Source organism: Aquila chrysaetos, chromosome 4 (assembly GCF_900496995.4).
Source record: "Aquila chrysaetos chrysaetos chromosome 4, bAquChr1.4, whole genome shotgun sequence".
Taxonomy (NCBI): domain Eukaryota; kingdom Metazoa; phylum Chordata; class Aves; order Accipitriformes; family Accipitridae; genus Aquila; species Aquila chrysaetos.
The window spans coordinates 52,045,419-52,070,040 of NC_044007.1; the positions used below are offsets into that span (position 1 = coordinate 52,045,419).

At 37.9% G+C, this 24,622-nt stretch overlaps 2 protein-coding genes across 3 annotated transcripts in view; one reads left to right on the forward strand and one right to left on the reverse strand.

The window, feature by feature from the left end:
- RBBP8 (RB binding protein 8, endonuclease) overlaps positions 1 to 17,126 on the reverse strand; it is a 39,739-nt gene extending 22,613 nt beyond the window's left edge. For both annotated transcript variants that reach the window (XM_030012621.2, XM_030012622.2), the window contains exons 1-5: positions 16,621 to 17,126; positions 13,048 to 13,272; positions 7,812 to 7,854; positions 3,125 to 3,220; positions 1,054 to 1,166 (exon numbers count right to left, since the gene is read on the reverse strand). In XM_030012621.2, coding sequence (XP_029868481.1) covers positions 1,054 to 1,166; positions 3,125 to 3,220; positions 7,812 to 7,854; positions 13,048 to 13,159 — 364 coding nt within the window. In that variant the 5' untranslated portion in view covers positions 13,160 to 13,272; positions 16,621 to 17,126. The remainder of the gene's footprint in view (positions 1 to 1,053; positions 1,167 to 3,124; positions 3,221 to 7,811; positions 7,855 to 13,047; positions 13,273 to 16,620) is intronic.
- A 97-nt stretch (positions 17,127 to 17,223) lies between these two features.
- Positions 17,224 to 24,622, forward strand: part of LOC115340055 — a 48,260-nt gene continuing 40,861 nt past the window's right edge. The window contains exons 1-2 of the mRNA XM_030010847.1: positions 17,224 to 17,455; positions 20,115 to 20,238. Of these exons, the coding sequence (XP_029866707.1) occupies positions 17,440 to 17,455; positions 20,115 to 20,238 (140 nt within the window). The 5' untranslated portion in view covers positions 17,224 to 17,439. The remainder of the gene's footprint in view (positions 17,456 to 20,114; positions 20,239 to 24,622) is intronic.

Genomic DNA, 24,622 nt, shown 5'->3' on the forward strand with positions numbered 1-24,622 from the left:
TCATATAGACCTCAGTCCAAACCCATGGAAGACTACTGTTCTGTCAGATAATGTTCAAGAAGATTTGTACCTAATAGGTCTCACCTTGATTTTGAAGGCTCAGAGCTTTATTTAAAGATTGGTTGTACCCTGTTGTTTATCACTAAACTGAAGGATTCAGAATATTTTTATATAAATATCCAATATTAAAAGTCCTCGAAAAATTGATGTATTTTATATTAGTACAGAATCTAATATTTCTATAATTTAATTAAGCACTGAAAAGCTACTATTTGTGTCTGGCATTTCCCAGATTTTAAATCTCACTGAATGTCTGCTTATTCTTGATCAAGCAAGAAAACTAAATGAAACAAAATAATTAATTAATGGTAAAGATACCATTAACATTTGAAAATCCTGTCCTGTATTATTTAGCATTTTATACAACCGATCTTTCCAAACTCTCTTTATGAAGAGATTTGTTGTGTCCTGCCTTCATGTCACATAGAACAAACAGTTTATTTTTCCTGTCCCATATGTACTACTTCCTGATTTCAAAACGAGCTAGCTACAAGCTGCCTGGTGTAAAGCAATTCATTTGTGGCTTCAGAGGGTTATGTGAAGGTTATGGGTTTACTGCAGTTAAAAACTCCAAGACCAGCTACAGGACACAAGCTGGACCCAGGGAACTTCTGTCTGAACTTGCTACTTTGTTATCACCAGTTACTTTTGAATTCAGGGTTTCCTTAGGAAAGCTGGCAATCAGTCCTTCTGTGCGTTAGCTGTAGGAATAAACAGAAGCAGCCACATTTTATCTCACATAGCTACTTCACACTGTAAGATTTTCCACGTCAGTTCACTTTCAGCATCAGCACTTAAGTCTAAGAAGGTGGGTCAAATGACTAGTAATTGGTATGTTACATATTTTCAGACTGTAGAGTTGAGTATCCCCCAACTGAACTTCTTGGGCTTACTAAACACACCATATATAAATTATATCAAGTTACAGGAATTCATGAAGAACTAGTTTACAAAATAGTATGTTTTGTCTTCAGACTTGTGGATAAAACTCACTAAGCTCAGTGATAAGTTTAAGATTCTGCTGCCGGATATTTTCAAACTCTTGCTGCTTCTTTCTCATATGTTCTTCGGTTACAGCACAACGATCACATAATCCTGCTCTTAATCTACAACAAAAGTAAGAGAAAAAAGTCCCTCTGTTAGGAAAATATTGCCATACATGAAGGAGATATCCACACTTAACTGGTCTTTTGAACAATGAGAACCAGAAAATTTCTGACAACTATGCAGAACACCACTAAGTACTGTGGTTTTATATGTTGACATAGCAACATTTTGAGATTTCTGAACAATCTAATACCACATTTACTAATGTTTGTATAAATGACTGTAGGTACTGGATACTTCTAAAGCAACATGCATTACTTAATAAAGTAGAGCATGCTACACCTTGCCACTGAAAGCCTTTGTGAGGTATCGTACTAAGAATACTGTCAGATATAAATTGCCATTCGTTATAAGTAAAGTTCATTTAAGCAAATACTAATAAGCAAATCATTTCAGTAAATACAATTACTACTTCATCTAAGAAGGATATATCACTGTCACTGAGCAAAGCAATCAAATACAAAGGACAAACAGTAAGTTCACTCTGTAACAAATGCCAAGCAAATGTGAAATCCTTTATCTTTACCTAGACATGAATAATTAGAAGTGGATCCAAAAGTCCACGTGAGGTACTGCCTCCACTGTCCCTAATGGTTTAAATCAGCTGTTTAAAGCATATCTGCTATCAGAAAAAGACTTGTTATGATAACTCCATCTTACCTGACACATTCATTCATGCAATGAAATGTGTGTTCATTTTACAGATGATAACTGAAGTGTATTTATTTCTGGTACACAACAAAAAGCTAACAGTATTACCAAAGTGAAAACCAGACTCTCTTTTGCCTGCTAAATAAGAGACCAATTAGTTAAGAGCTCTGCATTGCTGCTGCTCGCACATGAAGTACTAAAACAAACGTACACCTAAGTTTCTAATTCCACAGTTGAATATTGGAAGTAAAAGCCATTTGGTTTACGGGTATTTTAATATTGTGGAATGATGGAAAGAGTAAAATACTGAAATGCCTCTTCATACTACCTTATCTGACTGTGTAATAAACACAGTATTAAACCACTTTAAATAGCCTTTTTGTTTTCCGCAGTGCGAGTACTTCATCTGCTAAGGGATTAGAAAAGTCGATGCACTCTGCAAATGTGTCTCTACCTACGTGGTGTGAAAGTGTATTACCTGCACAGTTACAAGTTTATCCCTAATGCCTTTCACACAGAAAGAGTTGAAAGCAAAATTTGAGTATCATAGTTCTAAAATTTGAGGTAACACAGGAATGTGGGAAAATAATTTACTACTTAATGATCTCCTGTTACTAGAAAGCTTCCTAGAGCCTATTAGCAGCAAATTTAACATACACTTTCCAAAAGAGCTATCATTTTTAAAGAAAAAAAAATGCAGTGTAATTTCATGTCCATTGCTTTTGTTTTGCTATACCAGATCAAACAGGAACAAATAAGGGAAGGCAGAATGGGTCAAAAGGTGATCAGAATGTCTAAGTCCAAAAGAACGCAAAAAGACAGAACCTGTGATTAAATTTAGGTAAAATGGACAACTGGTAAAAGAAGACCCCCTTAAATCTGAAATATATCTTAGTGAGTTATTTCATGAGTTTCAAAGTATATTATTTAGTTTGCCCTTGGTTTTTGTACTTGTATGACGTCTCAATTGATACTAAATTTACCTCTACAAAAATGGATGGAAAAGAATGTGCTTTAAAATGGCTGTCTGCCTCCCAAGCTGATCTATTTAACGTCTATTTATTTTAACTGAACTAAGCAAGCTAAGCATTTAAAAAAACCCAAAATAACAAAAATTTAACTCAGAAGAATCTAAATTCTACACTTTTCTTTAAAACACACTATCTGGGTTGTATTAGAAAAGGACTGGTTTACTAAAAAAAAAAATAAAAATGAACCAACAAAAAACCCCAACTTGCAAAGTATCCAGAGCTACTCTGTAAGAGCAAAACACAGCAAACCCAAAAGCTAAAAGACACTACTTCACCTGTCTTCTAAAACCTTGATAGTGTCATGAAGTGCTTTTTGCTGTTCTCTGAGCTGTTGGTTCTTGGTATAAAACTCTTCAAGCCTCTCTGCATCCCTAAAATCAAATAGAGAAAAAATCAATTCTAGCTTTAAATTACAGCTATTAGTTTTTCAATAGAGAATTCTCTCTGGCATGTTTCTTTCATATTCTTGGGAAATGTGATTATCATCAGCACAAATACTAAGTTGAAGATAAATGAAGCAAGTGTTTCTGATGAATGGTGATTTAGAAATGTCTGAGTTAGGAAAGGAGCAGCTAGTTTCTAATTCATATTACAGTTGAGCTTCTGTTGATAAATCTGGTTTTTGCTCAGGACAAAAATTAGAGTTGATGACAGTCAAGGCATAAAAGCTAGTAGTATTCAAGCAACAATTTCAGGGAAGATAAGCTCAAGCACTTCTCTTATTTTACTGTGTTGCCGAGCTGTTGGGAACCTAATTGGGGGCTTTCACAATCAGGTCATTTTGGTCTTGTCATAGTGCATCTGGCAGTGTGGCAAACCACATTAGGTTTGTAAAGCACTGACAAGTCTTTAGATCCATTAGACGTTTAGTTCCTCAAGAAGTAATTCTGAGAGTCTATATAACATGGATTCCCATAATATGAATACAAAGAGAACAGAACTCTATTCCCCAAAACCTCAGAAACAGAAGATCTTGGGGAAAATACCTTCTCTAAAAGCCAGGACTATTTAATTAACAAAGAACATTTCCTCCTCAAAAGAGCTAAGGAAAAGCAGTAACATTAACTTCCCAGTTTTAGCTCCCTCTTCAAGATGCAAACAAGGTATGAGGAACAAGCACACAATTTTTTTCTACAAGGAAATTTACTTTCAGTAAAAGCTAAGCAGCTGAATCTATGTAACATGACAACGACTAACTTCTGAGAATTCATTCCCAGCTCTTCTCTTTACCATGGAATCCTTTGTATATTTCATGAAAGCAGGTGTTTGTTTTCAGTTTGCCTGAGATGGATTATTTGAGGAAGCCATGAAATTGGCTCACAAAAAGCTGCTAAGCACACACACAACAGGAAATGAAAACATATTTACTAACTTGTTGATACAATTCTTTTACACAGACACACTTTTAAATTGGCACTATCCCTTTAAGATATGTTAGTCAAACACAATTTCGTACTGCTGGTAGTAGAGTAATACAACAATCATGGGTCATAAAGTGAATGGGACAGCCAGAAGCTTCCGCAGTGTACAATCACAGACATATTTTATTAATTCTGAAATTTAAGTAGAGATATTTTATTTTTCTGTACTACCATCCAGACCAATGTTGTCCTTTTCAGCTGCAAATACAACATATAAAACAGTTACATGGAAACAGCATGAGGGACCATTTAAGACTTGTACCTTCACTTGGGGAGGACAAAGTGTTAAATTTCTGTTACCTCAGCTCAGTAACAAAATACAGCCAGGCCATGGCAAAAGTCTGACAAAAGCAGTCTGTATTTTTCTGATGTTTATGGCATAAAAAAACTCATTGTTTTCAGTTTATCCAACTTACAGAAGGCCTAAACCATCAAATTTTAAAATCTTTTCTCAAGCTACCTTTAAGTCATTCTATGGCATTAAGTTATTAAAAAAATAAAAAATAAAGAAGACATTAATACACACTAATACTCCATGCCTTCCACCTAAACCCTGTAAAATGTCACACTAAGATGTGACAGAAGGAACTAGGCTTTTTTTTTTTTTTTTTTAAGAATTCCAGTGCACCTGATAAACATGACAGACATTTTTGGCTATGAAGGCACTCTGTATAATGAACAGTCTCTGACTTAGCATTTACAAGTCATTAGCTCAAATGCTGAAGTGGGATACAAAATAAGGCACTCATTGTCAGTTGATTACCAAGTCTGAAACACTAAACCTCAGGTATTCAGATGCACCAAGGAGAACAAGACCTCCTATGTAAGATTACTGTATCTACAATGTGGTAATTGTAGAAAGATTCCAACAAACAATAATCAAACCATTCGGTATGTGTTCAGTCACATCACTAGTAATACTCATCATCTAGAAAATTAACCGATCAATTTAAGATTTCAGAACATAGAAGCAACTCATGATACACCAGGTTAAGTTAACAATAACTTAATTTCATCCTTTTAGATTAAAAATGAAATAACTACTTAATTTGTGAATTATACATAAGAAATAACAAAATGTTGATTTTTTCCAGGAAAGAAAGTGGAAAGCCATCCAATAACCTAATATAATTTCACCTACTAACATAAATATATTCCTCATGATACTGCAGTATCAATCTTAATGTTCAGAAAGCATATATTTAAAGTATGAACAACACACATGCTATTTGGATTTTAATGAAAGATATGACAACATTCCGTGATGCAACCTGAACTCAAAATCTTGATATAGGTCATATGAATTCATGTCTCCAATTGACTAAAAATTCACTGACAGACCAAATAAGCAACTGGACTCTATTGCCACTTTTTTTTTTTTTAATATTTTGTGAACTCTTAGACACAATTAAACAGCAGCTGCAAATAGTATATACTGTGTTCTACTAGTGTTGGAGATTGAACAAGAAGCCCTATAAAAGCTGACAAATCTTGATCCTGAGGAGCAGATGCATATGCAGGGGAACAGGGAGTTAGCCACACAGGTACTCTTGGGACTGTAAACCCTCCTGCAGGTTTGGTGAATTGCTTGGTAAATGCAGGGAATCCTGATGGTACCAGAATAAGGTGGATGCTGTTGCGGAAGTGATTAATCCTTCCCCTTGTGATTCTGTCCTGAACTGTTCCTTCAGCTGCCACTGCTATCTTCTAGCAGCTTCTCTGCAGCCTTTAATCCTCAGAAAGTGCAAAGAAAACACTTGCACCTGCTCTGCAAGCACCAAAGTGACATCATGCAGACAAAAGTCAAAACCATAGACAATTATCTATAACCTTCAGAGACGAGATCTGTATGAATGCAGCTGAAATGTGAGAAAACACAATGCTGCGCAGGCTCAAAGTGCTGCTGTGGATTATCAAATGCCAGCAGGATGGGCAATATTTAACTGAAATAAGCAAAACAAAAGTTCAGAGGAAGTTTGAGCACTACAAAGGATAAACAAAATCTGAAAAGATATCTAGGGAAGAGAGCATCACACAACTGAAGGCAATTTCTTCCAAAAGCCTAGTGAAAAGAAACAAGAACGATCTTCTTGGAAGTGAGACACAGTTATAATTACAGAAGAACAGTTATAATAAAAGTAGACAGCAAGTTAAGTATGTATTGTAGTACAATCAAATTATACTAGAAAAGCCAGTATCATTATAAGATGCATTTACATACCTCATGTTACAGGAAAAGGAAAGATGGATTCCACTAGAGGGAATTTACTCCTATGGAAAGAACACCTTTGTTTCCCTCCCAACCAGAAATATAAGCACATCAGGGAGTTTAGACAATAACTGTCAAAAATGCTTGAGAGTTGCTTGAGTTCCTTACTATTGTACAAAAAAGCACATAATGACCTAACTTTTCTAGACTAGGGGAGGGTTATTTCCTGCTTATACAATTTGAAAAATGCAACTAAAAAAAGAGAAAACTAAAAAAACTAACAGGAATTAATGAGGAAGAAAACTGACTAGGTGATGATACAAATGTTAATTCTGAAAAAAGCACAAACTATGCTGGAGAGCACTGGGGCTACACTTTAAAACTAAGATTGTATATCTTTGACTTCAGATGGAAATGCTGGGAATGCAAATATGGAGAATTTTTGCTAATTTTAAGAAGAGTTTGATTTCTTTAACATATCTAATACAATTATATGTTTTCCAAAGTGGAAGAAGATCAAGTAATTTATTTTTATTCCTCCTACACAGCACTTTATAAAGTGCAACTCATAATACAGGTGATATGTAATATTAACATAATATTAGTGTAATTAAACCTTAAGTAAAAATTTAAATAATCACATTAGCATATCTCTTATCATTTAATTAAATATGACTTTAGTCAGCAGAAGGAAAATAAAAGCTGATTTAATGTTGTAAATATATATTGTGATTCTACCGTACATGTAAATCAGATTTTTTTCCCCAAATTGCTTCTAATGAACAGAACTAAAAATTAGTAGCAAATAATGACTGCAAAAGAAGTTACATATGTCTTAAAATATAAGAATTGAGTGAAAATTAGCAAGTTTATTACCAGAATCTTTACTGAATGATTGAAAGCTGAGTTAAGGCACAACACCTGATACTAAAGACAAACATGCAGAAAAAAAAAAATTCTAAAAAAAGTTGGCATGTTGTTTTGTCACTTACCTCTCTTTTACAGATTTCACCTCAATTTTAAAATGTCTCCCTAATTATCTTTCATATTAGAAATGTCAACATCTTGATAGGCATCCTAGAAATACTGTAAATAAGAAGGCCTTACAAGTCATTTGTTCAAGTAAGGCAAACCTAGTGTTCAGGTTACACACCCTATAAAGAGTTACTTATATCTTTAGATTACTTCAGCTGATTTATTAAAGTAAGCAGAGTTTTGTACATGTCTGAAGGAAGAATCCATGAAACTTCAATTGATATTACAAGAATTATGGCTCGTTAATGGTACTCAGACTCTCCTTCAATAAATTAGATCATTAGGATGAGTACTTACAAGCATCTTTCCTTTTTCAACTTAGATATTTTCAGCTGTAAGCCTGAAAAGTGGAAAGAAGAAAATACATGTTATAGAATTTTGATTAAGAAAAAAAAGAATGAAACAATAAACTAATTCTCCTTTTGCCAACAACATCTGCAAAAGAGAAAAAAAGTGTCACTAATTTGGAGAGAAAATGGTTCATTCTGGACTTCTTGAGTATGTTCTACAGGATCTTGGAAACAAATATAGCTATTATGATCTCTGGGAAATAGGGACTTCTTAAGCAAACATGCAGATTGCCACTTCAACAGGTATAAAAGCACCTTTGTAAAAAACCACACATTAATACCAAGCACTGTCAATATATTTTCATTGACTATGCCTACAGAAGTAGCATAAAATATGTTCTGTATACACATAAATGCATAATACTACACTTGAAATGTAGCATCCAACCACTGAACTGAAACATGTATTACAATGTATACGCGTAAAGGAAACCTTAAAAATACATGATTCAAGGCTTTAAAGCACAAAAGGACAACATACTCTATTGGAGGTATGCTACCAGACCCTCTCACCCAAAGCTTCTTTGGAACACGTTAAGGTGAACTGAGGAATGATATTTCATCTGGGGCCCTTCTCCCACTCCTAAACATATGTTCTGTGCAGAAGTAAAAAGGTTTGCAACTACAACCATGCTCTCGGCAGGAATGGCCAGCTGACAGTCCAGGGGCTAGACAGCAGTCCAGCCAATCTGCTTGCAAGGTTTTGGGTGCATGTGTATGTGCACAGGGGCAGGAAGATAAAAGGTGCTTTAAGTACGGCACGCTTAAGAAGTGAGATGCAGTGCTATGGAAGTTTTTGTGTTACTACCTCCACACAAGCTGGCCATTCCAGAAATAATCAGAGTCCAACGATATAACATTTTCTTAAATACAAATCCAATAGAAATTTTCATATGACATCAGAAAGTAATGTAACAATTTTTTCCTAATGCCATATTTTCTTCAAACTATGCAAAGTTGTGAGCAACTTCAGGTTGATTATAAGATGTCTTGTGAGCCTTCTTGCAAAAGTATTAGTCATTTAGAATAATAGAATAAACTTACAAAACCAGAACACTTTTAAGAAAACTTCTGACAATTCTGAATTTAAACCAAAACACATACCAGATATTACATCTTACTATAAAAAATGTAGGTTAAGGCAGCTAATAGACTTCTTTTTTCTCTCCGCTACCATACTCAACTGGGAACAGCTCAAAGGGGAAAACTACTTGCTTGAGAAGGTTCACTCTTCAGGCCACTTAAAATGTTAAGTCAGGCCAGCTAGCACCTCAGTGAACCCATGTCAGAGACTGCTACAAGATGCCAGTGAGACAATGAGATAAAAATGCACAGAGACTACTTTAAAAAGTTCTTAGGAAATATAGCAAGATTTTTTTTATCTCCAAGTGTTCAACACCTGTGAGATGTTATGTTCTATCATGCAGATCAGCATAGAAAGAGGGTTTATTTTTTTAAGTAGTTGCTATTCATCAAGTCAATTAGGCATCTGCAATTAGAACCCCTATAAAGCGTGCTTTAATGCTGCTCCACACCCATCGGAAGGAATGAAGCTGCACAACAATGCACCTCCTGTATGAACAGGTAGTCTGTTCAGCAAGTATTTAGGATTGTAACATTGGCAACCTGAGCCACAAATCGAAGAGGCAGTGCTCAAAAGGCCCAGTACCATACTACAGGTAACACTATCTCCCCTCTCACCTGAATTCAGGAGGAACCAAACTAGTTACTTAAAGGTTGCATTTTTTCTTAATTCAAATCACTGCAATGAGAAGGCAGGAAACCAGTTTGTTACATTTATCCAAGAGCATTGAATTACTACATCGGGTGTAATCTCTTCCTTTTGCTTTTCCAGAGCGCTGGGGGCTTTTAAGCATACTCATTTAAAGAGCTTTGCTTTTTCAGATTTCCTTATTTAACACTCTCGTGAGCATATAAACTTACGTGGAACTACACTATTTACATTCCCAATTCAATTTTATCTTTTATACAATATTTCTATGGAACAGACAAGTTGCAGACTATATAAATCTACGTTACCTAAAGCTCATAATTGCTTTATTAAATGACACACTGTCCCCATTAAAGTGATGGAGACTTTCTTTGAACTATCATCAGGCAGATTAATTAAACACACAACACTATTTTATGAAACTTGCAACTTGATTAGACTATGTACCTGTAATTTCTCAATTAATGGCTATGACAATTTCTGTTCTGATGAATGTTCAAATGCATTAAATCCACTTCCTTAAAACTGACAGTGCCTGGAAGACTGCAGAATCTCTTATCGCTTAAGTTTTCTCAGAACGGGTTGGACAAGCTTCCCTCAGCAATGACACAGACATAATCCTACCTTAAGGCTATAGAGATGGACTAGATGACCTCCTAAGATCCCTTCCAGCCCTGTTTTCTATAATTATTTACTTTTGAGGAGCTTCCAGCAATTTCCTTTCCTACAGCAATCTATCGATGAGTTTGCTTTCCTCATAATTTTCTCTCTATATGACTACAGTTTTTTCCCTATTGGTATCTTCTGCTTTTCATAGGTAAGGAATAATTGAAAAAAAACCCTCTCCTCACATTTCTATGCTAAAATACGTTTCTTTTTAGTATCGAGCTTTAGACTTGAATTCATCCTCAGGAACCATGTTGGTAAGACCAACATGCAGCAAGTATCCATACAATTCTTTTGAGCTAGATGCAAGTATTAACACCTGCAGAAATTAGTCACTTTATAAACAGCATTATTAAATTCCTTTCTAATTTGTGAGCACTATGCAAGTATACCACACATTCTACAGGTAGGAGATAAAAGTAAACATAGTTTTAATGACCATTATTCTGAGTTGCTGAGCACTTCTGAATTCCGTGAAAAAAATCAGCTGACATTGACCATGCCCCACATCTGTTGAAACTGGGTTGTAGGAATCCTACCCATTGTCACATAATGAATTTGAGAGAAAGCAATAGCTAGTTTGTCTGAAGAGGGCTAAAATTTCGAATTTTTTGCAAGTGATCAGTTTAAAAGAATAAGAAGCTGGGTTTGTTTAGCTAACATGGTGGAAAAATACACCCTTTACAATATAGTAATATAAAAATTCAATAAAATGAATTTCAAACTGTGAGTTTGAAGTATTCTCTAGTCTATATTCTATAGATATATAAATATTATAACTTGTATAATATGCCTGATCATTTGAAGCTCATGTGTCATAAATCCTACTTTTCATGGATTTGTAATAAATAATAAGAATTCCACCATTACACTGCATTGTACACACAAAAAGCTTTTTCTCTAACTATTAACTTTCCCTTAATCCACCTTCCACCATCTTTAAAATAATTTTTTGCTGACATTTAGATTGGAAACTCATGAGTCAATTTTAATTCTTATTTATAGACTTCAGAAACAAGCAAAGTCCAGGCAAGCCTGTGTTTGATGTTTCTAAAATATCTTCCAGTACCATTTTCTATAAGAGGATCCCCACCTTTTGAAAAAATTAACTATCCTTCAGGCATGTCTTTGATGTTATCATGGAAGACCTAATTTTACCTAACACGGTGCGGGACATACTGACAAAGGGCTAGGCATGAAAAAGACTGCCTAGTGGCAAAATTATCTGGCCACACCCAGCATGCATTCTAAAGAGTATCTTCACTTGCATAAAGAAAACCAAAACTTTAAAATCACGTGCTGCACATCCTAAGAAACTAGAGAAGGGGTCACTTAACATTACCCTCTACATTACAGCTTTTTGTTTGTTCAGTTTTTGTTGTTCAGACATGCCATAGATTGCCAGATCCCATTCTGTCAGTACTTCCACATTTATCTGCAGATGACATCACACCCACTCTGAAAAGAACCATCAAGAATTTAAAAAAAAAAGGTCATAAAAAATAAGTAAGAATTTTTTTGTGTTTTGGGGCACAATATAAAATTATATTTCGTATGGTTACACAGTTTTTTTAATGTAACAAAATGTTACTATCTGGTACATCTTTTCTTTCAGTTGCCAAACTGATAGAAGTTTTTTTGTTTGGTTGGTGTTTTTTAAAAATCACTAACACAAAGTGTCAAGGCCCAGTGTTGCAAATTGTTGAGTCAAGAGTTTCAGTGGGAGGTATGAAACATCTATACATTATAAAACAATCACCCACAGTTTTTGGAATTAAGAAGTGATGATATAACTGGACCTAAATGGACAGACCTGGAACTGTTTTGAGGCTGGTGGAAACAACCAAGGCCACTGGAATGGTCTGGCTACAAAGATCCACTTGCATGACTAAAGCTCTTAATTCACAGAAACTCGTCTGCTTTTATTCCAGCCTAATATAAATACTATTTCATGCATAAGGATATGCTTGTTGGAAGATTCAGTCAAATACTGTTCTAATTCCATCCAAAAGACTGGATTGTGTGACTTGAGATTAGCAGACCAAAATTTTAACTTCTTATGAAGTATTTTTAGCAAAACATTTTATGAATACTACTTGTAAAACACTATTATAAGAATATAAATACATAGTGTAATAATTCATCTTTACTTTGAGTGTTATTAATTTCCTGCACTACTGAAGAACAAATGGACACTAACAGTCAATCCATAGTAAAATTGACATCACAGGTCACAAAACTTAACATAAGAATAAGCGGCTCAATTATAAATTTTGTTGAGAAGATTTGGAACACTAAAAACTGAAGAAATACTTTTCAGTAATATTAATCTGCAGCGGTATTTTGCACAAGTTAGGGGAAATAAACAACGCAAACCATTTTAATGTATCTGAACCCAATGACTAAACCCAAAGGCAAAAGAAAAAAGCAAAAAATTCCACTGAATAACTTGATTTGGAAACTTTGAATCATAATCCATTAAAGGTAAAGTAACATTTAAATAACTTCCTAAGCAAACACAGATACCATGTAACATTGTGTTACTTTTTCTTCACTGACCTAGCAAATCATTGCAAATCACTTGTTGACAGTTTAAATCTAATCCTGTTAAGCCAGGCTTAGGTGGTCAATCTGTAAGGATCATTTGTAATCCTCCAGTCCAACTTCCCACATAACATAAGACATTAAAAATCTATATAGTCCATGCAGACAGAGTGGTACTCTGGTTCAAAGATTTTCTGTGGTAACAGACAGCCTTCTGTGAACCCAAACTTTAACAATTTACCTTGTACTTCTTTATCATGACATTCTTTCAGTTTGGACCACAATTCCTTGAAGAAATCTCCTGTAGGTTCTGCAGAACTAGGGCTCCCACAGCTTCCTCCAGATGCATTCATCTTGCCTTTTTCTGCTCCTAACTTCTTTGACTTATTTGCAGAACTGGCTCACTCTCACAGTTTAAGTTTTAAATTACATACTTAAGAAACTGTTTCTGAAGACAGGTGTATGCCTGCAATGACAGATTGACAACAATTACATTTGCATTTATCAGAGTAACTTGCAGCCATGGACGAAATACATAGCTTACTGCCTATCCTTGCCAAGCTGTACTGTATACTGACAGCCCCCCTGAAAGTGTGGAAGATGCTAAGTATTTTGCTAAAAGTAGTTATAAACTAACAGAATTCCCCCCCCGCCCTTAAACAGCTATAAACTTAAAATTAGATTAAGATGCTTAGAAGTCTGTCTTCTTTTCCTATGTAAAGCTACAGTTAAACAGAATTCCTGCTTGCCAAAAGTAACCCATGCTTCCAAAATCTGGCTGTCAGCAAAAGCATTTGTCAGAAGTTTTATCAGAGATGTGTTTGTATATATACATCTTTTACATAAACATGGATTCAAATGACACCCTTCTGCAAAAAAAAGCTCATATTCCCTTGAAGTCTTCGTGATTCTACATTGAAATTATTCCCACTCCCTGATGAAAAGGAAATAGGAGAGTAATCTCAAAATTTATAAACCTCCAAAACATTAGTATTTGACAAGAACTATCAGACAGCTCTGTCTTAAAAGCCAGACTGCCTACACAACTCCAAACAATCTTACCCATAATTCTTATTTGTTTTAAAGGGTTTCTTAGCACAGATGATGCCCTCAGGTAAACTGCAGGGGAAGCATGGTACTCAGATCTGGGTCTGAGCCAAGGTAAGGTTCAATTCTATCGGCACTGGATGTCCAATATTGAAATATTCATGTAACCTCCCTGTCCTTCAGTTCCCTGTATATGAAACCAGACATTCCAAATTTTCCCCATTTTTATGCGGTCAGTTTTAAACAAACACTTTTGAACAGGTACTGTTTCATTACCAGATGCACACAGCTATCTCTATTACTCTGTAATACAAATTTCAATAGGAAAAAAAAACCCCTCAGGTATTTTGTACTATTCCTGAAGGAGCAGCCTGAGCAAGCAAACCACAATGTCTAAACAGACAAATAAAATGAGCAAGTGGCGCTCTAATTTTTGAGGCACAAGTTATAGTTGTAGTTCAGATGATAGAAGGTCTAAAATCAGTCAAGAAGCTGCATTGCCTATCTTAAGAGCCTTCAAGCAACGTAGAATATCTGAATACAGCTACCGGTTTAGCTGCTCCCCTAGAGTCACCATGATAAAATGTTCAGTCCAGTGGTCAGTGACCTAGTGTAAGGCCTGGAGGCCTTGGTTCCAGTCTCCTTTCTCATATCTCTGTGCAGCCTTAAGCAAGTCACTTTTCTTTCAGTCTGGCTGTCTTTAGAATAAATGGAAGAAAGCATTATTCTCAACAACACAGGAACACTTGAACTGTATGTTTTCTATAGTATAAGAGTATGTCCTGGTTTTGGCTGGAATAGAGTTAATTTTCTTTCTAGTAGCTGGTATAGAGTTATGTTTTGGATTTAGTATGAGAAGAATGTTGATAACACACTAATGTTTTCAGTTATTGCTAAGTAATGTTTAGACTAAGTCAAGGGTTTTTCACCTTCTCATGCCCAGCAAGCAAGAAGGCTGGAGGGGCACAAGAAGTTGGGAGGGGACACAGCCAGGGCAGCTGACCCAAACTGGCCAAAGGGGTATTCCATACCATGTGATGTCATGCCCAGTATATAAACTGGGTGGAGTTGGCTGGGAGGGCCGGATCGCTGCTCAGGAACTAACTAGGCATCAGTCAGCAAGTGCTAAGCAATTGCACTGTGCATCACTTGTTTTGTATATTCCAATCCTTTCATTATTATTGTCATTTTATCATTATTGTTGTTATTATCATGATTAGTTTCTTCCTTTCTGTTCTATTAAACTGTTCTTATCTCAACCCAGGAGTTTTACCTTTTTTTTCCCCCCGATTCTCTCCCCCATCCCACTGCGGGGCGGGGGGGAAGTGAGTGAGCGGCTGCATGGTGCTTAGTTACTGGCTGGGGTTAAACCACAACAGGATACTTAAACACTACAGTAGTGGAGCTGACAGAACACTCAGTAATCATTAATTAGGTAGCTCCATATTTGCTTTAACATGCTGTGCTCATAGAAAATTCAGTGCCCATTTCAGTACCTGGTTTCAAGTTAGCAAATGTTCTTATATTAAGAGAAGTCCTTAATTGAAGATAAAATTACCTTTTCAAATTAGCAATGCCTACAATTCTTCAGCAGAAGTTGAACAATAATCTGCTTGCATCTTTGCAGCTGAAATGCTCCACTTTGTGTGCAGTCACATTAAGCCATCTTACAATGCTTCTTTGTGGAACCGATTGCCTAGCGACATTAGGAATGTCTTTTAAACTCTTATTTTTCTACCTTCAACAACAGATATTTCAGAAACCATCTTTTTCTCTGTCAAGTGTTAGGGCAGTGAAATCAACAAACTTGCTCTCACTTACTGTCTTAGATGTATGTCAGATGAATCATTTTCAAGAAAAAGGCATCTGACTCTAGAATTAGTAAAGGCTGTCCCTAGTGTTTTTATTTTGAGGTTTTTTTTTCCCCAAAGATGACTATAAGAAAAAAAAAATGCACAAAACTTGCTCAGAGTTTCTGCAAATGATTAGTAGTACAGTCACTGAATACAAACAGGGAAAAAGAGAGCAACATGTTTTCCCAAGCTTCACCTGGTTCAAGATCCCCAAATGATACACTGCTTTCTGCAGGTGTTCAACCTGTCTTCAAATAGAGGGTCCCCAACAAGTGTTCAAGTAAAGCCTTTAACAGGTCTGGGCAGTGGCACAGGTGTAAAAGGCGTTTAGTGATGTCAGCTTCTTAGCTTACTCTCTGGTCCTAAGAAAGGACTTTCCAGTCCTTAGGGAAAAAAACGCCTGAGCTAGATGTACAGACGCTTGCAGGCAGGGAGAGAACTGAAAGCTGCCAGAGGGGAAAGGAAGTACAATGCCAGCCCCTCTCCCGAATATCCTGCTGCTGCTGTACGCAGGTAGGGAGCAGGGCCGCTCTCTCAGACGGGGCTTTGCTCCTATCCTCCTGACTAACCCTTTCGCAGAACAATCTAAATATTTCTATTTCCCTCTTCGTCCAACCACCAACTCCCTCCGGCATCGTAAGACTTTGCACAGCTTCATAAACGACTGCTTTCCTACACACGCCTTCATCAGCACTGGCAGTTAGCACCGAAGCACAGAAGCTTCTTATCTGTATTTATACTTCGCGGACAGGAACACATTGCCTCTCTGTGATCCTGGAGAGCACAAAGCTTCCTGAACCCCTGACGCCCCTGAGCACCAGCTGCTCCTACAAACTCAACTCTCCTGTACCTCCCAGCGGTGATTTTTTTTTTTTTCCCTTTCCCTCTGCACAAACACTATAGAGAAAACTCACTCGTAAGACATGCCGGGGTGCTCTGAGAAATCCTGCCATGACCAGCGCCTGAGAGCTTGCCGGCCGGGAGCCATCACACGCGCCTCAGCCGCCCCAGTTTCCCGCCAGGCTTGGTCACGCCCAGGAGTCTGGACGGCAAGGGAGGGGTCGGGCATGTCCCACACGCCCCTTCTCCCGACCGGCCCAAGGCCGGCCGGAGCCTCCGAAACGGAGAGAGCGGGCAAGCGCGGCCCGCTCCCCCGCCGGGGGCTCTCGGCGGAAGGAAGGCCAGTGCTTGCAACGTGCCCCGCGGGAACCCAAGGGGACTCGGGCCCGGGAGGGCGGCCCCGCTGGCGGCGGGGAGCTGTGGCGGAGCCCGTCCCCGGAGCGGAGCGGGAGCCGCACGCTCGCGGCCGTTACCAGGCGGCGGCGGTGAGGAGAGCGCGCGCCGTTACCTGGTTGGCTCCCGGCAGCTCCGCGCGAAACGGCGGGAAAAGGGAAAGCCGGGGCCGAGCGCCTTTCCTGCGGAGGGAGGTGGGGTCCGGGCAGTTCTCGCGAGGCTTCCGCACTGCTCTCGCGAGAGCGGGGCTGTGAGGGGCTGCCCTCCCACCCGGCCGTGGGGTAGCCGCCGCGGGGCGGGACGCCCGGCGTTCAGCTCCCACGGGCCCCACCGTTTCAGACATTCATCGCGCCCGACGGGCGTTGTCCTAGCCCTCTCCTCCTCGGCCTGTGGCTGGCCTGGCGTTTGGGTTTTCCACAGAGCAGCCAGAAGAAAGCCAAGGGGATGAGCCAGGCCTTGGCAGATGCCACGGTTAAGCACGGCAGCAGGCACAAAACACTATGGAAAAGCAAGGGGGTGCGTGAGAGCTTGCATTAGAACAAATGGTGCCCATACAGGCATAGCTTACCTGAAAGAAATTCTTGCTGGTTTAGGTGTAAAGATCTGAGGGATATACTACTGTGGCAGCAGTGCTAGCTGGCATCCAGGTTATGCTGCCAAACCTACCTTTTCGGCAGGATTTGTCGTCTCCTGATTGCTGGGGTTTACACACAGAAAGTGTACTTGCGATGCTTCCCCCCCTCCTTTCCCCCTTCCCCCCCCCCCCCCCCCCCCCCGATCTTAACAGATTCCATGGGCTTGTCATTTAGCGTGCAGCAGAACAGCCTAGAGCATATTTTAATGTTTTATGTGAGTATGAAAATGGGTAGGCTCATATAATTAGTATGGCATAAGGCAGCCGAACTTTTGTGTCACTTCTGAGATTTTTGCCGATGTGATTTTTTTTCCCAAATTGCAGCTCAATGTTCTTTCATTCATTGGGACCAACCCTACTGTCTGCCGTGAGATAAACCCCTTGATTTCTAGTTTGTAGTTCTCCTTAGTAATGAAATAGAAACAAAACACAGCTTTTAACTACTACTATTCTGCCTTCACACGATTGCACTGGACTGTTTTGGTGAGTGTAAGAACACTTGCAGACACAGCTTAGTGGCATGGTTAGAAGACACATGGCGATCAGTTTGCAAGAGCCAGTGCTGCAAACACATACATTCTAGATTATTAATAGCTGTATGAAAACAGTTAGGTGTTCGGGTATTTAATAATTGTTAGTAGCTTTTCCATCTTACTCTTGTTACACTACTCAGATCACTCATCTCCAGAAAGTATCATAAATATGGAGCTACAGCATAAATAAAACTGGATCTGAAACACTATTTCAACGATTCTGCAGTATTTTGAAATACTGTCAGACGGGAGTCCAAGATGACCCGTGATTAAGCAGACTTTAAATCTGTTGTTCACCTTTGTTGAAAATACTTTTGGTTTCCCATCAAATATATACCTTGAATTTTTAAGTACTTTGAAAAATCTTGTAGTTAACTTTTCTGCTCATTCCTCACCATTGTTTAACCAGTTATTTTTTAACTAAAATAAAATGAATCCAATGTTCAGTAGCTCAGCAGCATATTACTTACATTGTAAGTTTGATCCATGATCATATCAGTACACATATGGCAGAATTAAAATTAGCTACATCTTATGGAAGAAATGGTCATAATACCTTGTGATAGACACTCCAGTCATCTTAAATAATGCTTGTTGGCAGCTTTTTATTCTGCTTTGAAACTTCTATAATCTAAAAGTTTGTGATGTAGGAAAGTAGTCATTTCCTCAAAGTTAAGAGAAACAGATATCTCATATATACGCACAGATCTGATAAGTAGCAATAAAATAGCCCTCTTGCTGATTGTTCAGGTATTTTACCATAAACTGGACCTTTCTTTCTAGTTATAGGAAGCACTCTGGAAAATAATTGTGTCATCCATTTTATTTCCCAATAAACTGTGTGAGCAGTTTATTCTCATACTCTCTTATGTTGAACTTTACAGCAAAATAAATTCATTAACTTCTACAGTGTTATTCTTATCTATTTAACAATAAGTGATAATGGATTAAGACCAGCTGTTGAACTTTACCTTTATCTCCCTTCCAGATTTATTTGATTTTATGTATTCCATAATCACATACTTGGCCACAAATTACTGTATAGATCCTTGGCTCTAGAGAACTACTGAAGAGTCTGATATTCCACATTCACTTATATTGGATGTCTTAAGCTGACTAGTCTAACTGGAACTGCATCTCATTCATCTCATAAGAGTAAACACACACACCTAGACAATAAAACTGTGGGAAAAATGCTTCACCATTGTTGCATTTGAACAGATATGAAACTTTCAATGGTGTCATGGCTCATGTCCAGATTTCAAAATAACCCTTGATATGGCACATTAAGCTGGGTGGCAGAATACTTATCCATAAGCAACCCTGCAAAAAGAGAATCTAACTTAATCCTAGCGCATTTTAGACCTGGCTGGTCTGAAATGTTTAATCTGACAGTATGTGAAACTATTGATTTTCAGTTACGCTTTATTGGTAATGCCTTCCTTCTTGATGACTGGCCTATTTACCAGCAAATCAACTAGCGACTGAATTTCTATTGAAAGAGTACTGCAATGTTGCAGCACAGAAAAAATAAAAAATATCCTTTAATTTACACACCACCACCCCCTTTTTTGTGGGGTAGTACAGAGGCTGCATCAGTGTTTCTAACCATTCAGGTAGCAGAAGATGACCTAGCTCACTGCATATGCATACAGAGTAGGGTTAAAAAACATTAGCAGAAAGCTTATATTTTTTGCTTCTATTACCTTAAATTCCAATGTAAAGATTAAAACCAGCTTTGAATTCCACTGGGGAACTGCAATTTAAATGTTTTAAATGCTTTAAACACAATGGTAAATATCTCACTCTTTTCCTGTATATATAAATATATATACATATATATAAAATAGTGAAGTCCTTATTTATTTGCATGAGATTTAGTAGATTGCACATATACATACATGGACAGTGTTCTTACAACCTTCTTTACTTGCAGATCTGTACTGAGGGATAAATACATTGCTTAACTCTCTATAGTCATGTTCATTTAATGAACTTTATGTTGCAGTTGCCAATAAGGACATCAAAGGAGCCCAACTTCAGATGCAGCAAATAAGAGCATGTGCCACAGTTCAGCTGCTGCCTAAACGGGATTTGAACTGGGAGTGTAGGAGCTGGCAGTCTTCTGAATGGTATTATTTCTTACAGCTGGGAGGGTGCACAGAGCACACCATTGCTGTCTGGCACAGGTAGGTGCTTTCTCTGGAAAAACAGGGAGGAGCCACTCCATCACCCCCACTAGTTGAATTTGATTGTTCTCAAGCTGCTTGCGTAGCCACTTTGAAATCGAGCCAAGATCAAATTCCCTGATGCCAGTAACATTGTTCACTTTAAGAAACCCTCTTCTTTGAAGTGCTTTCACTGCTCCTCATCTGTAGTCAGAAACAGCCAGGATTTATTCAACTGAAACTCTCAGGTCTTTTAGAAAGACTTGATGGAGAAAAAAAAAAAAAGCAACTTGAGGGATGCTGTTGCAGGACCCCAGTGCAGTGTTCCTCAGACTCTAGGCAGCAGCACCTATTTGTGTTAGCTGCATGTGGAAATGTTTTGCTCCTACTGATGTTTCTCAGGTTAACATGAATAGTCTGAGTAGTTATGCATATTTATCTCAGCTTTGGAAGGCTGTTTCAGGCTTGGAAGGCTGAAGTAAAAGTTTACAGGTCTGTGTACAGAATCATGCCACCTACCTTTCACTGTAGTGAACGACAAGAATTCAGGACAGGAAAACAAGCAAAAGAGAAACAACGTATAGGAAATAATATTTTACTTACCTTTTGAGAAAAAAATCACCAAACAATAGCCCCTGCCCTTCCTGCCCCCTAAAAAAAGCAGCTGAGGAAAACCCAAATAAAACAGAACACATAAACTGTAGAGAGAGAGGATGGCAAGCAGGATTTTGAAAAAACTGATTTATTTGGTTTGAATTTTTAAAATGTGCTGTGTTAAAATCCCATAGCTTTAGAAATCAAAGCTCTCTTGTAGCATTTTATAGACTCTACAGAGTCCCTGTGCAAACTATACAGTTCAGCCAGCTATAATTTTTTCTTTTGAAAATGGTTTATTCCTCAGGAAGTTTTCCTTCAGTATTTGATAGCAAAATCAACAGAGATTATAAAAATTAAGTGTTTTTTCCTGATTAATATTATTAGCTTCCATGAGAGTACAAAACTTTCCCTATGTTCTTTTCTGTTTTCCCACACTTTGAAGAAAAACTTTTAAACACAGATACAATGCTGCTAATGAGAAGGTCATCTCAATCTGCTTTTCACTGAGTTTTTAAGCTGCTCAGGAGGCCTTTTTATTGGCACTCTACCAAAGAGTAATAATGTTCATTTTTGCATCAACCTGGAAATAGCTGACAGTAAACACCTCCATAAATGAAGCTTCCTGTTGTGTGACTACCATAAAGTCTTACATAATCCTGTATAGATATTTTTGTATCTAGTGGTTTATATCCACTGGGGACTCTTGATTTTTATTTTATTTTTTTTTAACATCATGAAAGAGAATAGGAATTGTTTCACTTAAAGATAGACAAAAGTAAGATTTCAAGGGAGATGGAAGTACCTATGTGAGGGTTTTCAAAAATGTAGTTACACAGATGGTGAGAAGATTCACATTTACTTAGGTTAAAGAGTTATTTTGTCCTAACAGGCATGACAAAACCTGTCTTCATTCCTTTCTATTCAGCTCAGCAAGTACTTCTGTGCTCCAGTAGTTAATCAGTTACCAGATTCCACAGCTTTTGTTTTCACGCTGTTTAATTTTTCTTATTCGACACAGAACCTGTGAATGGATTCAGTTGCAGATACAGGTACAACTTTCAGGTCTGCCTACTCTTTATGATTAGGACTGCTTTTTGTTACCATTGCCACCACCGTTATTCATTCTAAACAGGTAAATTTCTAATAAGTATATGGAAAGAAAGTAGTAAGAATGACAAGTACGTTTCCTATCTTACCATGAAGCCAATTCTCAATATGTAAATCTAGGTTTAATTAACTCACTCCATAAAATTGAAGAATTAAAAAAGTTAGTCTGGCAAGAATTAGTAACCACACATCTTACTGTAATGGCACTATGCCTTGTCAATGACAGTGCTGTTACGAGACAAAGATTATAAAAACACTGTATAAAAGAGAAGACCAATAGGCAATACTTAAGTGACCTGCTCAAAATACTAAGTCATTGGCAGTGGAGTTTCTGTCTCTCACTCCTGTGCTTAGTTCATTGAACTGTCTCTCCAGTAGATACTCTTGCAGACAGAGCATATGATGTTCAGCTGCACGCAGAAGGATCAAAAAGCTGCACTCACAAAAATCCTGTCAACAAGCACCATAGAGACTGGCAGTACTAAGACACATTAAGGAGATAGCCATTATACCACTTCAAGCATAAGAGAAATTTTTGCTTAAGGTTATATTAAATTAATTTTAAAGAAAGACTTTCAAAACTCACCCTTCTGTTTGAATTGTGAAAAGTTCTGTTCTTGATCGGGGTGATAAATATTTACTATTGACTTCCCCTCCAGCTATAAACCTCAAGTGTAAGTAAGATGAGGAAGCCACTGTGGACCACACTAGAGAATGCCGAGAGGAGATCTGCTGCACCTAAGATATATACAATGTGCAATGGATAACCTAATATGCCTTTCATTTAACTGGCTGGGCAGGTTTCTGCATTCTGGAGTGCATGGAATCATACCAGAATTTGTTGGCATAACAGGCCTGTCAGACCGGTTCCTGGGGCGCCCAGGAACCTGCCCAACCAGTCTGCATCAAAGGCCAGGCCAACATGCTGCAGCTCAGCTCGGCTCAGGGAGGCTTCATACAAGGTGAATTATTCACGCCTCTGTCAACTCCCAACACACTACTCAGAGAGAATGATGTAGCCTCCAGCAAAATAATTTACTGAGGGGTGGGGGAGTGATACATCCTTGTTAAGTGTAGCAAGATCTTATTGTTATAAATTTTCTTTCATTTTATATGCAGATGCACTGGGCTAGAGGTCTTGCCCAGCATAAGTACAAAGAGAAACAGGAAAGAAACTACCTTTTTTTATAACACTAACCGTACAGACTTATTATAATCAAATAACACCAAATCTTTAGTGTGACCCGCTAAAAAAAAAACCCCAAATTATGCTCTAATTCAGATTTATTTCCAGTCCTGCTCTAAGTGTTTAAGTATACCTACCATATGTATAGGATTTAGCTTTGTTACGTGTGGCAGACAGGACATTGGGAGCTTGCACACAGAATATCCACCTTGTGACTTCGGTGGAGCTCTAGGTCCATGCAGGCTCACCCTGAATTAGTGCACAGGATATTTCAAGGTGAAACAAGTCAGAGAACATGGAGTGTACAGGGCATGCTTCCATAACTGTGAGGAACTACTTGTAAGGCAACACCCTGCTTCTCCAAAGGATACAGCAGCTGCCCTGTTAGAATAGTACATGGGCTGCAACAGCAGCTGCGCTGCTTCTTGTTCATGGCTGGGGGGCAAGAATACTTGCACATCAGTCCTGCATATAGCATAGTTATTCAAGCTGTAGGCAGAGATCAGGATATGCCCTGACAGAAGCCTGCATCTGTGTAAACTTATTACTTTTTTTTCCAAATACAAATATAGACCATAATTTTCAGATCTCCTGCTGTGATTGTCAGAGATGTTGACTAAAATCAGTAGGAGCTGTAGAAGTTTAACATTTCTGGAAATGTGATCATGGATACATACAATCAGTCTGCTAAACCTATGCTTAGGCAGGTGCCTTTTATTTTTTATTCAGGCACCTAAATTTAAACGCTCAGGCTTGAAAAAATTTGCTCTATTGAATCTTGTCAAAGGCTTTGAGTAGCTGTAGAAATCTGTGTTTGTTCATAAAATGATCCCATGGTGGTATAATTTATCATTTTTTAGATCTTCTTTTCTTACCCATTTTAATAGTTTCTAGACAACTAGTGGTCAGAACAGGAAGTTACTGTCAAACTCAACCAGCGTTGTGCAACATGGGCAGTTTTTTCATCATTGACCAGAATATGTAAAAGAAGAAATGCTGATATTTGAATATACACTACTCATATTATTTTACTAAAGGAAAGTAACCTTTCCTATAAGACTACATCTTATGACAGCCTTGAAAGGAAGGCTTATTTCTGAAGAAGGCAACTGGATTACTAACTGAGCTGCAATGACAGATGTATGCTGTTTGTGCTTGCAGTCACACCACCTTAGGCTATGATTTCATACAGCTAAGCAGGGCTGGGCTTGGTCAGTACTTGGATAAGAGATTTACAAAAAGTCCACTGCAGGAAGTGGTTTTGGTGATTCAGTAGGCTATACTGAATAATTGGGCATCAGTGCCAAATGTGATGGAGACATTGAGTTCTGGATATGCCACAGTCTTGGTGCCATATAAAACTGAAGTTTTTAAAGACTCCAAAGCCCTTTCCACAAGCACTACATCTTGAACTGTAAATCCCTGTCTGATATGAATGTACTGTGTCTGCCTACACTT